The sequence below is a fragment of the Geotrypetes seraphini genome, chromosome 3 (assembly GCF_902459505.1).
Source record: "Geotrypetes seraphini chromosome 3, aGeoSer1.1, whole genome shotgun sequence".
Lineage (NCBI taxonomy): Eukaryota > Metazoa > Chordata > Amphibia > Gymnophiona > Dermophiidae > Geotrypetes > Geotrypetes seraphini.
In genome coordinates this window covers 219039753-219052277 of record NC_047086.1, presented here as the reverse complement: position 1 = coordinate 219052277, position 12525 = coordinate 219039753, and the positions used below count along the sequence as shown (strand labels likewise).

The window sequence follows — 12525 nt, the reverse complement described above, 5'->3', positions numbered from 1 at the left end:
TCAGCGCCGCTCTCAGCGCTACAAACTGTTAGCGCAGTTTAATAGAAGAGGGGGTGAAGGCTGGATTCTCTAATATTGCCGGTAAAATCCAGTGGGTCGCTGTAGCGGCCCTAAATCTAACGATTCATAAAAGATGAGCTGTTCTCAAAGAATCGTGAAATGAGGTTCGCGGAGGGTCCCCAAATTTACATGAGACAGCGATTGGCATATGCACAGAATAGTCCACGGAAAGAGGCATGGGTGGATAGGAAGGGTGGAGAACTACCAGCAAACGCTACATCATTGTGTTAATCATAGGCATGCCAGCACAATTGAAGGGAAGGGAAAAGAGGGGAGATGCCATCATCGGCTTTCAACAAGCAAATAAAATAATAAACATAAACCGCTTTTAAGAAGCAATCCCTAGTCTTGGTGTTTTACCCTCCCCCACTTCCCTTTAATTAATTTGTTTTAAATGATGTAATTATTAACTTTCCCCTCCCCCTTTCCCCTCAAGCTCATGTTCGTATTTGTAATTTGTCTATTTAATGTTCATATTTCCCCCCCTACAAAAATTTATTTTAACCTTTAATTTTTAACAACATAAACCGGCCAGGTGCACGTCGATGGTCGGTATATTAAAATTAATTCAACTTGAAACTTAATATCCGGGCTCGAGACGTGTGCTTTCTAAAAAAGGTCTGGGAGGTTCGTCGATCTCCTAGATGAACTCGTCTTTTTATGAAGACTTGGGATCCCTATGTTCAAAAACTTTCACCTAGGGCAAGAAGTCTAATTCTCAATGAATTACATTGAAGTTATGGTTGCCTTAATTGCATTCCAGATCTTGGCAGTTTTTTGTCACCTTGCATCCGGGGAGGGGGAGGGGGAAGGGAAATGGAATGGAGGGCAGGGGGAATGGGATGGAGGGGGGGAAATAGGAAATTGGTGGGAGGGAGGGGGAAAGAGGGGGTGTGATAATGAGGGATTATGGTTTATAATATAAAATGACTGGAGGAATGATAATATTATTTGATAATATGTATTATATGGAATGGAATTTTTAAATATGTGAATTCATTTGTAAGGAATATCTTTATATATTATATGAATGTATTTTCTTTTTGTTACTTCAATAAAAAAAATGTTTAAATCTATTATGGAATCTAGGCACTTTGGTTCCATTATACAATAAGTTTTTATTGCACAGCCCTAGGATGTCTAAATGGAGTGCCCACTTAGAATAACCCCCTGCTTTTGAAAATTGGGCCCAAAATCTTTACTGTATGTCAGTAATTTGTAGGTACCAATAAAAAAGAATTGTTAAAAAAATACAAATTATAAACATTTTGTCTTGCCACAGCGTGAGTGTATCTCCATCCACATTGGCCAAGCTGGTGTCCAGATTGGCAATGCCTGCTGGGAGCTTTACTGCCTGGAACATGGGATCCGGCCTGATGGGCAGATACCAGGTTACATGACCTATGGAGCAGCAGATGATTCTTTCAGCACTTTCTTCTCTGAGACCGGAGCTGGGAAATATGTTCCCCGGGCTGTGTTTATAGACCTGGAACCAACTGTCATTGGTGAGTGTGAAATAGAGAGTTGCACGGGGACAGAAATCCCGCCCGTCCCCGCCAGGATCCTCTCCATTCCCACCCATCCCCACAAGGAATTACCTCCATCGCCACCCGTCCCCATAAAAAGCAGCAATTACTTCTGACAGGATCATCAATTCCACAGTTTCTTTTGTGTTTGCGCTGCTGTTTTCCTTGTGGAATCTCTTTGGTGGAACCCTTTTTTTGTTTTCTGTTCAGGTAATTAACTTATAACCCCCCTCTTTTACTAAGGCTGACGTGTCCATTATATTATATGGACGAACTCTGCTTCCAAAGCCTTTCATCCCCGTGGGAGTCCCGTTGGCTAGAGGGGGGTCCCCGTGGGAGTCCAGTGGGTTAGGGGGGATTTCCCGCGGGACCTCCGCGATCCCCGTTCCCGTGCAGACCTCTAGTGTGAAAACAGCAGTCAGGTCTTTGCACTGGCACAGTAGGATGACCCATTTAATTTGGTAGTGCATGGGATACCATATTTTCACGCATATAACGCGCACGTTATACACGATTTTTACAAACCGTGCATAACCGTGCGCGTTATACGTGTGAGTGCATTTTACAACTTTTTTTTTTTCAATCCGATCCGGCATCCCCCCCCGCTCGCGTCACCCCCTCCCCCGCGATCCTATATCCCCCCCAGTACCGCAAAACATCTCTTACCCGATTGGGCACCGGCACCAGTACCAATGCACAGGATGTGCCAGTGCCAGTGCCCGAAGATCCTCCCTCATTGGGTTGGGCTGGGCTGGGCTGGGCGGTGCGGTGCGAGAGAGATCCTCCTTCTTCCTGCGCCAGGCTGGACTAGGAGAGAGAGAGCGAGACCAGAAGGCTTTGAGCATGTGCAAATGCTCAAAGCCTAGTCCAGCCCGGCGCAGGAAGAAGGAGGATCTCTCTCGCACCGCACCGCCCAGCCCAGCCCAGCCCAACCCAATGAGGGACGATCTTCGGGCACTGGCACTGGCCCATCCTGTGCATTGGTGCTGGTGCCGGTGCTGGTGCCCAATCGGGTAAGAGATGTTTTGTAGTGCTGGGGGGGATGTAGGATCGGGGGGGAGGGGGATGACGCGAGCGGGGGGGGAGGATGCCGGTTCGCAGGGGGAATGCTGGATTCGAATGAAAAAAAAATGCTCTCTCGGGTAAGCGAGCGGGGGGGAGGATGCTGGTTCTCAGGGGGAATGCCGGATTCGAATGAAAAAAAAATGCTCTCTTGGGTAAGCGAGCGGGGGGAGGATGCTGGTTCGGAGTAGGCGGGAGGATGTTTTAGCATGCGCGGTATACGCGTGTGCGCGCTATATTAAATTTTTTTTACATAAATTTGTGTTCCCCGCGCGCTATACCCGTGTGCGTGTTTTACACGGGTGCGCAGTATATGGGTGAAAATACGGTAAATATGCTGCTGTTAAATGTACCAAGACAAAAGTATATTCTTCATAACTGAAATGAGTGGGATGATGAGCTTTTTGTCCATGACCACATAATTGGGAAACAGTTAAGTACACAGGGTATCACACTGCTCACCTGGTCAACAACCCTGGGCACCCACCCAACCAACATAATAAGGCCATCCAGACCCTGACCATTCTTCCTACTTCCATAACAAACAAAACCACTTAAAACGCACGCAGATTGTGAAACATTGAAGCAGACCTTAGAAAATTGGAAGACTGGGAGTCCAAATGGCAGATGAAATTTAATGTGGACAAATGCAAAGTGATGCATATTGGAAAGAATAATCCAAATCATAGTTACCAGATACTAGGGTCCACCTTGGGGGTTAGCACCCAAAAAAAAGATCTGGATGTCATTAAGGACAATATGATAAAACCTTCCACCCAATGGGTGGTGGCAGCCAAAAAAGCAAACAAGAAGCTAGGAATAATTTAAAAAGGGATGGTTAACAAGACTAAAAATGTTATAATGCCCCTATATTGTTCCATGGTGCGACCTCACCTTGAGTATTGCATTCAGTTCTGGTCACCTTATCTCAAGAAAGATATAGCAGAACTAGAACAGGTTCAAAGAAGAGCGACCAAGATGATAAAGGGGATGGAATTCCTCTTGTATGAGGAAAGGCTAAAAAGGTTAGGGCTCTTCAGCTTGAAAAAGAGACAAGTGAGGGGGAGATATGATTGAAGTCTACAAAATCTTGAGTGGTGTAGAATGGGTACAAGTAAGAATATAACATAACAATTGCCACTGCTGGGTCAGACCAGTGGTCCATCGTGCCCAACAGTCCGCTCATGCGGCGGCCCCCAGGTAAAAGACCAGTACTCTAAACGAGTCCAGCCTCACCTGCGTACGTTCCAGTTTAGCAGGAACTTGTCCAACTTTGTCTTGAATCCCTGGAGGGTGTTTTCCCCTATAACAGACTCCGGAAGAGCGTTCCAATTTTCTACCACTCTCTGGGTGAAGAAGAACTTCCTTACGTTTGTACGGAATCTATCCCCTTTTAACTTTAGAGAGTGCCATTTCGTTCTCCCTTCCTTGGAGAGGGTGAACAATCTGTCTTTATCTGCTAAGTCTATTCCCTTCAGTATTTTGAATGTTTCGATCATGTCCTTTCTCAGTCTCTTCTTTTCAAGGGAGAAGAGGCCCAGTTTCTCTAATCTCTCACTGTACGGCAACTCCTCCAGCCCCTTAACCATTTTAGTCGTTCTTCTCTGGACACTTTCGAGTAGTACCGTGTCCTTCTTCATGTATGGCGACCTGTGCTGGATGCAGTACTCCAGGTGAGGGCGCACCATGGCCCGGTATAGCGGTGAATCGATTTTTACTCTTGTCAAAAATTACAAAGACTAGGGGACATGCAAAGTCACAGGGAAATACTTTTAAAACCAATAGGAAGAAATAATTTTTCACTCAGAGAATAGTTAAGCTCTGAAACGTGTTGCCAGAGGTTAAGGTAAGAGCGATTAATGTAGCTGGATTTAAGAAAGGTTTGAACAATTTCCTGAAGGAAAAATCCATTGCGACAGACATGGGGGAAGCCACTGCTTGCCCTGGACTGGTAGCATGGAATGTTGCTACTATGCAGGTTTTTGCCAGATACTAGTGACTGGATTGGCCACCATGAGAATGGGCTACTGGGCTAGATGGACCATTGGTCACTGGTCATTCTGGGGGGAGACATGCTGCTTCTTGGCTATGAGTTGGGGGAAGGGGCTCGAGGGGTTCAACTTTAAAAAGTAATATTCAGTGCTGGCACCTGCATCGCTCAGAAGCCTAATTTAAGACAGCTTTTGAGCTGTTTTAAATTAGTCTGCTGAGTGATGTGGGTGCCAGCAATGAATATTACTGGTACCCGCATAACACAGGGCTCCTCCTTAATGCTGCCCCCCCCATATTGCTCCTAATCTGCCCATTTTATTTTATTTTTTTGGGGGGGGGAATTGGTCAAAGACAATATTCAGTGGCACTGCCTGATTCAGTGCTATTGAATATCGGGGGTTAGATGGTAACAGGGGATTTAAGTGGGCAGAAGCCTCTCCTGCCCACTTAAATCATGTTGCGAATCAGCCTGTTTATTCCCTTTCTCTTTTTGATTTTTTTTTTTTTGTTCAATATTTTTATTGTTTTATAGTAGTAAACAATAAGAAAAGTTATACAACAACTTTAAACATAGGTGTGACGAGTAACACAGGTATAGGGCATTCCGGACACCATACAAACTCTCTAAATTATCCTCGGAAGGTAATAACAGATGTTGGTCCTGTAAATTGGATGTTGGGTCTCTTGACCACAAGATATATATTACTGTCCCATAACATCCAAATATTGGTCCCAAATTTGGGACTTCATTTCTCAAATTTTACCAATCAAGGAAACTAGCGAAAATACTTTTTGGTGAGTTTGCTCTAAACTCTACTCTGTCTCAACATCATATTGTTCTCTTCCAATCTCTAATTATGATAACTATCAAAACCATATTAAATGATTGGAAACATCCTTTTTGACTTTTAAAAGTTTACATTTAGGTACACCTGATTACTTATCAAAGTTTTTGGTACCATACAGTCCAATTAGAAATTTGCATTCTTCCAACACTCGGCAGTTGTCTCTACCCTCAGTTCACCTGGCAAGACTGACTTCAACATGAAATTCTGTCTTTTTTGCTTCTGCACCATATTTAAGGAGTTCTCTTCCTATCGAATTACATCCTGAACTTTCTTATACTAAATTTAGAAGCTTTTGAAAACCTATCTTTTCAGTTTAGCATATTCTTAGAAGATTATTATTACCTACTCTAATTAGACCTTTTGGTTGAAACCTAGGGAGGGATTCCAGATCTTAATTTTTTAGGAGGTTATATTTATTTTATCTTTCCTTTTGTTAATGGGGTTCCTTTCTTTTGGTTTTAAATTTGTAAACCGCTCTGCTGTTACTGCGAAGGGCAGTCTATAAGTACTAATAAACATTAACATTTCTTAATCTCCCCCATCACAGTCCCTCCTCTCTCCCATTCAAAGAAAGAGCATAGAAAAGTTATAGCTACTAATTCAAAGATGGACTTTGGGATCAGGCCCACCCAACAAGGGCACATCACTGATGTGGCTGATGGGGCTTCCCAGCTGAAGACGTCTAGTTTCTCTCTCTCCCCTCCACTGCAAACATCCGGCATTTCTCAATACCACCTTCCAACACCCCTGTACTTTATAAAGCCTTCAAATCATTCCTGGCAACGAGCGGTGACTCAGACCTGCTGCTTGCACTGACCTGGGCCTTCCCTCTGATGCAGCTTCCTGTTTTTTCAGAGAAAGGATCAGGTCAGAGGGAAGGCTCCAGGCTGGTGTGTGCAATGTTGCTGCTCACTACTGGCAAAGAAATTAAGGAGTTAAAAGGAACGAGGGGGAGGGATGATGGTGTGGATGGGGAGAGATGCCCAGTTGCTTGGGGGAAGAGGGCAGGAGCCCACCCACTTTGGGCTCAGACCCGCCCAAAATTGGATGTCTGCCTACATATCTGCCTCCATCTAACTCTTGGACAATGACTGTAACCTTCAAGAAATGACTTAAGAGAAGATCAGAAGGCTTCAATCGGAACATAATGGTTCAATCTTTCTATGTTTTGGGCTATTAAATACTTTAAATAATAGAACCATCAACTACCTTTATTATATTTGAGATATCTTTGTCCAGTGCCATTCTTTTCTTTGGTTATCTCCAAAACCTTAGCAGAATCCAACTATGGTCTTTATTGTTATGTTAGATGCCATTGACTTATTCAAGTCCTAGCGACTTGATGAATTGCAGATCTAAAAATAAATCAGTTTTGTGCTAGTCCAGTAAGGTCCTCCAGCATCACCCCCATGGTTATTTTCAACATGTCCAGCCATCTGATTGCAGGTCACCCTCTTCACCTGGTTCTTTCCAGTTTTCATTACCAGTCCTAAATAATTCCCCAAGTCATCTGGCAGTATATTACCTAATCCCAAACAAGTAGTTTTTGACACATAAGAACATAAGAAGTTGCCTTCTCTGAGGCCTCCCAGAGGTCCATCCTGCCCAGCGGTCCGCTCCCGCGGCGGCCCATCAGGCCTAATTGCCTGAACAGTGTCCCTGACTAATTTTGTAACTGCCACTAATCCTCGAATCCTATCCCTATTACCTACCTTTACTCCTATCTGTACCCCTCAATCCCTTTGTCCTCCAGGTACCTGTCCAGACCCTCTTTGAAGCCCTGTAGCGTGCTCTTGCTTATCACATCCTCCGGTAGCGCGTTCCATGTATCCACCACCCTCTGAGTGAAAAAGAACTTCCTGGCGTTTGTTCTAAACCTTTCCCCTTTCAATTTCTCTGAGTGCCCCCTCGTACTTGTGGTTCCCCGTAATTTGAAAAATCTGTCCCTGTCTACTCTTTCTATGCCCTTCATGATCTTGAAGGTTTCTATCATGTCTCCTCTAAGTCTCCGCTTTTCCAGGAAGAAAAGCCCCAGGCTCTTCAGTCTGTCAGTATATGAGAGGTCTTCCATACCCTTTATTAGCTTAGATGCTCTTCTCTGGACTCTCTCAAGTACCGCCATGTCCTTCTTGAGGTACGGCGACCAGTACTGGACACAGTACTCCAGGTGCGGGCACACCATTGCACGATACAGTGGCAGGATGACTTCCTTCATCCTGGTCGTGATACCCTTCTTAATGATGCCCAACATTCTGTTTGCCTTCCTTGAGGCTGTGGCGCAATCAGATTTAATTTGTTTTGTTACAACCATGACTTTATCTAAGTCAGATATAAATACAAACTGCTCGATACCTTACTGCCTTCTAAAGGACATACCAACTAGATATCACCAGCATAAGACACACTGATGAACCAGGTTTCCTTATTATTTTCCCTAGTGATTGAACTAAAGTAAACTAAAACTTAAATTTATAGACCATGTCATCTTTATGAAAAATAAAGCTTGACTCCATTTACAGTGTATAATATTAAGAAGTAAAATAATAAGAAGGAAAATTTACAATTTAGTGAATAACCAAGTTTTTAGATGTTTATGCAAGATTTGAAGAGAATCTAGTTCTCTCAGACAAAAAGGGATGTTATTCCATAGCTCAGTTAGTTTGAAGAACAGAGACTTCCCCAATTTGCTAGTAGAGGCTATGCCTTTCAAAGAGGGAAAAGACAATTTAAATTTTTGCATAGTTTTAACCAGTCCATATTTTTTAGCGTTCCAAGACAAATCCATCACGAAAAGCAGTACCTAGTGCAACTGTTTATTTATGCACAAGTAGAGGTGAAGCCATTCTGAAATGGTGCTTTGAGTGCTTGTCAGGACCCGACATGTGTATTTTTTGTGTACAAGGGATTTAATATATGGCTAGATACTACTACTACTTATCATGTCTATAGCACTGCTAGACGTACACAGCGCTGTCCATTAAAACATTTAAGAGACAATCCCTGCTCGATAGAGCTTAAAATCTAATCAAAATGGACAAACAGGGAATTTCTCACAGAGGGGATGAACTTATAAACTTCCACTCACTTTATAAGTGAGTGGGAGTTAGAAGATAAAAGTTGCCTTGAGAAAATGGGCTTTTAGCCTAGATATGAATACAGCCAAAGATGGAGCTTGACGTACTGACTCAGGCAGTCTGTTCCAGGCATAGGGTGCAGCAAGATACAAGGGCCAGAGTCTGGAGTTGGCAGGAGAGGAGAAGGGTACAGATAAGAGAGATATACCCAATAGTTTAAATCTTACTTCGTGGATCGATCTTATACCGTGTTCTTTAATAATTCCAGTTCAAATGCCTTCTCGAATTCTTTTGGAATCCTTCAAGGATCCTATCACTGCTATTGTTTAATATTTATCTTGCTCCTTTACTGACGTTATGCAAATCTATTGGCCTCACAGCATTTTCTTATGCTGACGATATTCAGATCATTCATCCCATCAATACTGTAAATAATTCTGAAATAGACAAAATATATAAGAAGTTAAATATAATAAACGATTGGCTAAGGGGAAATATGCTTTCCTTTAGTATTTCTAAAACAAACTGTCTCCTCTTTCTCTGGAAAGATGGTCTACAATTAAATTCTCCCATCTGCATTGACAAACTGTTATTAACCAGATTAAATCATTTAAAATTTTAGGTATAATTATTGATTCTAAACTCACTTTCAACATGCAAATAGGTACTGTTAGAAACTGCTTTCACAAATTGAGAATGATTAGATCACTATCAATTATTCTGGAACCTCCATCATTAATTATACTGATTCATTCACTTGTAATGGCGAAAACTGACTACTGCAATTCTCTATATAAGGGTATATTACAGAAAGAGATTTGGCGTCTACAACTCATCCAAAATACCGCTATTAGGATTATCACAGGATCTAAGAAATACGACCACGTCACTCCGTTGTTGATAAAGGCACATTGGCTCCCTATCCCCCATAGAATAACATAAACTCACGTTGATAACATTTAAAACACATAAAATCAATGAACCAGCATTTATAAATTGATTATCCCACATGAACCGTCTAGAACACTAAGATCCTCAAACCAACATCTTTTTTGTACCCTCATTGAAAATAATCGGCACTCGACATACAACAGTATTTTCTGTAACTGCTCCCACAATTTGGAATTCTTTACCTTTATATATTCGATCAGAAACTAACTTAGAGAAATTCAAAGGTGCTTTAAAATGATTTTTGTTCAAAGATGCCAAAGAGCACCAGGTACCCTTTCTGAATGCACTGCATAATATGTGTCTTCCCATTCCCTGTGTTTGTTCCTTTTATGTTTTCTTTCTTGACTTTCTTGTAGTTCCTCCCCTCTCCCCTTCCCAAGTATAATCAGTATGGTTTGTCCTTAGTCTGTCGATGTCTTTGTTTTAAACTATTGTATCCCTTATTTTTATTAATATTGTATTCTCGCCTAGAATTTTGATAGGTGTGTAATCAAATTTTAAATAAACTATGAAACTATGAGAGGAGAGATACTGAGGAGCTGCAGAGTGAATGCACTTGTAAGTAGAGAATGACACGGTGACAAAATTCATCACCGTTCCCATCCCCGCGGATAACTGCGGGAAACCATCTTCATGTCATTCTTTAAGGAGAGAGGGAAGAATCAGAGTATAATTGGGCACAACCACTGACCCGCAAGCTTTGCTTTGAAGAATGCTGGTGTAGAAGGACTGAGGTTGAAATAGACACTAGAGAATGACAGTCTCTGGTATCCAGAGCAGATATTGTGATGTCATAATGCCTCATTCTACCAATGCCTAAGAACCAATCACATCAGTGATGTCACAATGGCTTCATTATCCTTGGCTCACATAAGAATCAGAGTATGAATTGGCACAGCCACTGACCCGCAAGCTTTGCTTTGAAGAATGCTGGTGTAGAAGGACCGAGGTTGAAATAGACACTAGAAAATGACATGGGATTATTTCCCGCGGTTATCCGTGGGGACGGGAACGGTGATGAATTTTGTCACCGTGTCATTCTCTACTTGTAAGCTAATAAAGATAAAGGGGATGAGACTTATATATTGCTTTTTTTTCTGTGTGGTTACAATCAAAGTGGTTACATATTTTAGACAGGTAAGTCAATGAAGTCACTTGCCAGAGTTACAAGGAGCTGCGGTGGAAATCAAACTTACAACCTCAGGGTGCTGAAGCAGCTGCTGTAACCACTAGGCCACGCCTAGTTTGAATGAGGTCACACTCAAAGCAGTTTACAATCTAAAATCAAGAGAGAAAAGGAAGGCCATCAATCATAAAGAAAAGAAAAATAAAAAAAAAGTCACTGCACCAATACCACTCCTGCAATAAACTGGGGGCAGAAATTCAAGGTATGAGGGATGATAAGCCAAAGGCTTGTTGGGATAGGTGAGTTTTTGTTAAAGCAGTTCTAAATTTTAAATAAGAGGGATCCTCACGAAGGTTCGAGAGTAGAGAATTCCATAAGGATGGGACAACACACAAAAAAACCAGGGTGGTTTGTAAATTCAAATTGCTAACGATAGACGGAATACATAGACGAGACTCATGTGCAGAGTATAAGGAACAGAGTGGACGTGGTGAAGTAAGTGGTGGTGCACGTGTATTACCAAGCATTAGGGCAGGGGTGGGCAACTCCGGTCCTCGAGGGCCGGAATCCACTCGGATTTTCAGGATTTCCCCAATGAATATGCATGAGATCTATTTGCATGCACTGCTTTCAATGCATATTCATTGGGGGAATCCTGAAAACCCGACTGGATTCCGGCCCTCGAGGACCGGAGTTGCCCACACCTGCCCTAGTGAGTTTGCATGGCTGGGTCTTTGGACAAATATTTCTGTTTCTTTTGCTTTTTTTTCCCCCTACTTTATCTTTAATCAATGAGTCCACCATTAGAGTAGACTAGTCACGTAAAAGTTGCAAGTTTTTCTTTTCAAAAGGTTTGTAAAAATAAATTAGCTAAATGTTCTCCTGTAGATGAGGTGCGCACTGGAACCTATCGTCAGCTGTTCCATCCTGAGCAGCTTATCACTGGCAAGGAGGATGCTGCAAATAACTACGCCCGTGGACATTACACCGTTGGCAGGGAAATCGTTGACCTAGTTCTAGACAGGATTCGCAAGCTGGTAAGTGAATCTGTGCTTTGAGATCTTTAAGATTTGAACTTTTATAAGTGGTAGAGGTACATAAGAACATAAGAGTTGCCTCCGCTGAGGCAGACCATAGGTCCATCTTGCCCAGCGGTCTGCACCCGCGGCGGCCCATCAGGCCTATTGCCTGAAACAGTGGTCCCTGTAGAATTACCAGATTTTACTGAAGGAAAATCTGAACCCATAGTCATGCCCACAGGCCTGCCCCATTCCGCCTGTGTCATTCCCTGTTCTGCCCCCTAGCCCCATCCTCTGACGGCATCCGCAGACGTGCATGTGATGTCACTGCGTTGCGTCCACGCATGTGTGGCTGCCCTCTCCCGATACGATTTTTACAGGAAGCTTTTCAAAATACGGACAAAGTGCCAGGTTTTGAAAAGCTGTCCGGACCCCCGGGGAAATCCAGATGTCTGGTAACCTTAGATAAGGGGCACACACTAGGGTGCAGGTATGTTCCTCAATTCCCTGAATAAAGTGAATCTTGCCTCAGCACAGGACCGACCTAGAATTTCCTGAGCAGAAAGGGTCTTGCAATGATGCTGCTTCAAGTATGAAGGTGGCCTTCCTCGACTGCAGCACTTCTCCACATTTAAGGCCCCTTTTATCAAGCCACATTAGGATTTTTTATCGCCGGCTGCTGCGGTAAAAGCTCTGGCAATTTAAAAAAAGAAAACCCCAACGCGGCTTGATAAAAAGGGAGGTTATAAAGGTGCACACAACACCTTTATACTTACAACAGACATGGAACAAGAATCTTTAGGAAAAATCAGACAAAAAAACAGAAGTCTCTTAAAATAGGTGAATAGATATTTAATTGAAGAGAGT

The 12525-nt window shown here is 42.7% G+C and overlaps 1 protein-coding gene across 1 annotated transcript in view; it reads left to right on the top strand.

Moving 5' to 3' along the window:
* Positions 1-1327: 1327 nt before the first annotated feature.
* Positions 1328-12525, top strand: part of LOC117357249 (tubulin alpha-1B chain-like) — a gene marked incomplete at its 5' end in the record, with an annotated part of 31455 nt that continues 20257 nt past the window's right edge. The window contains 2 exons of the mRNA XM_033937620.1: positions 1328-1565; positions 11528-11676. Of these exons, the coding sequence (XP_033793511.1) occupies positions 1328-1565; positions 11528-11676 (387 nt within the window). The remainder of the gene's footprint in view (positions 1566-11527; positions 11677-12525) is intronic.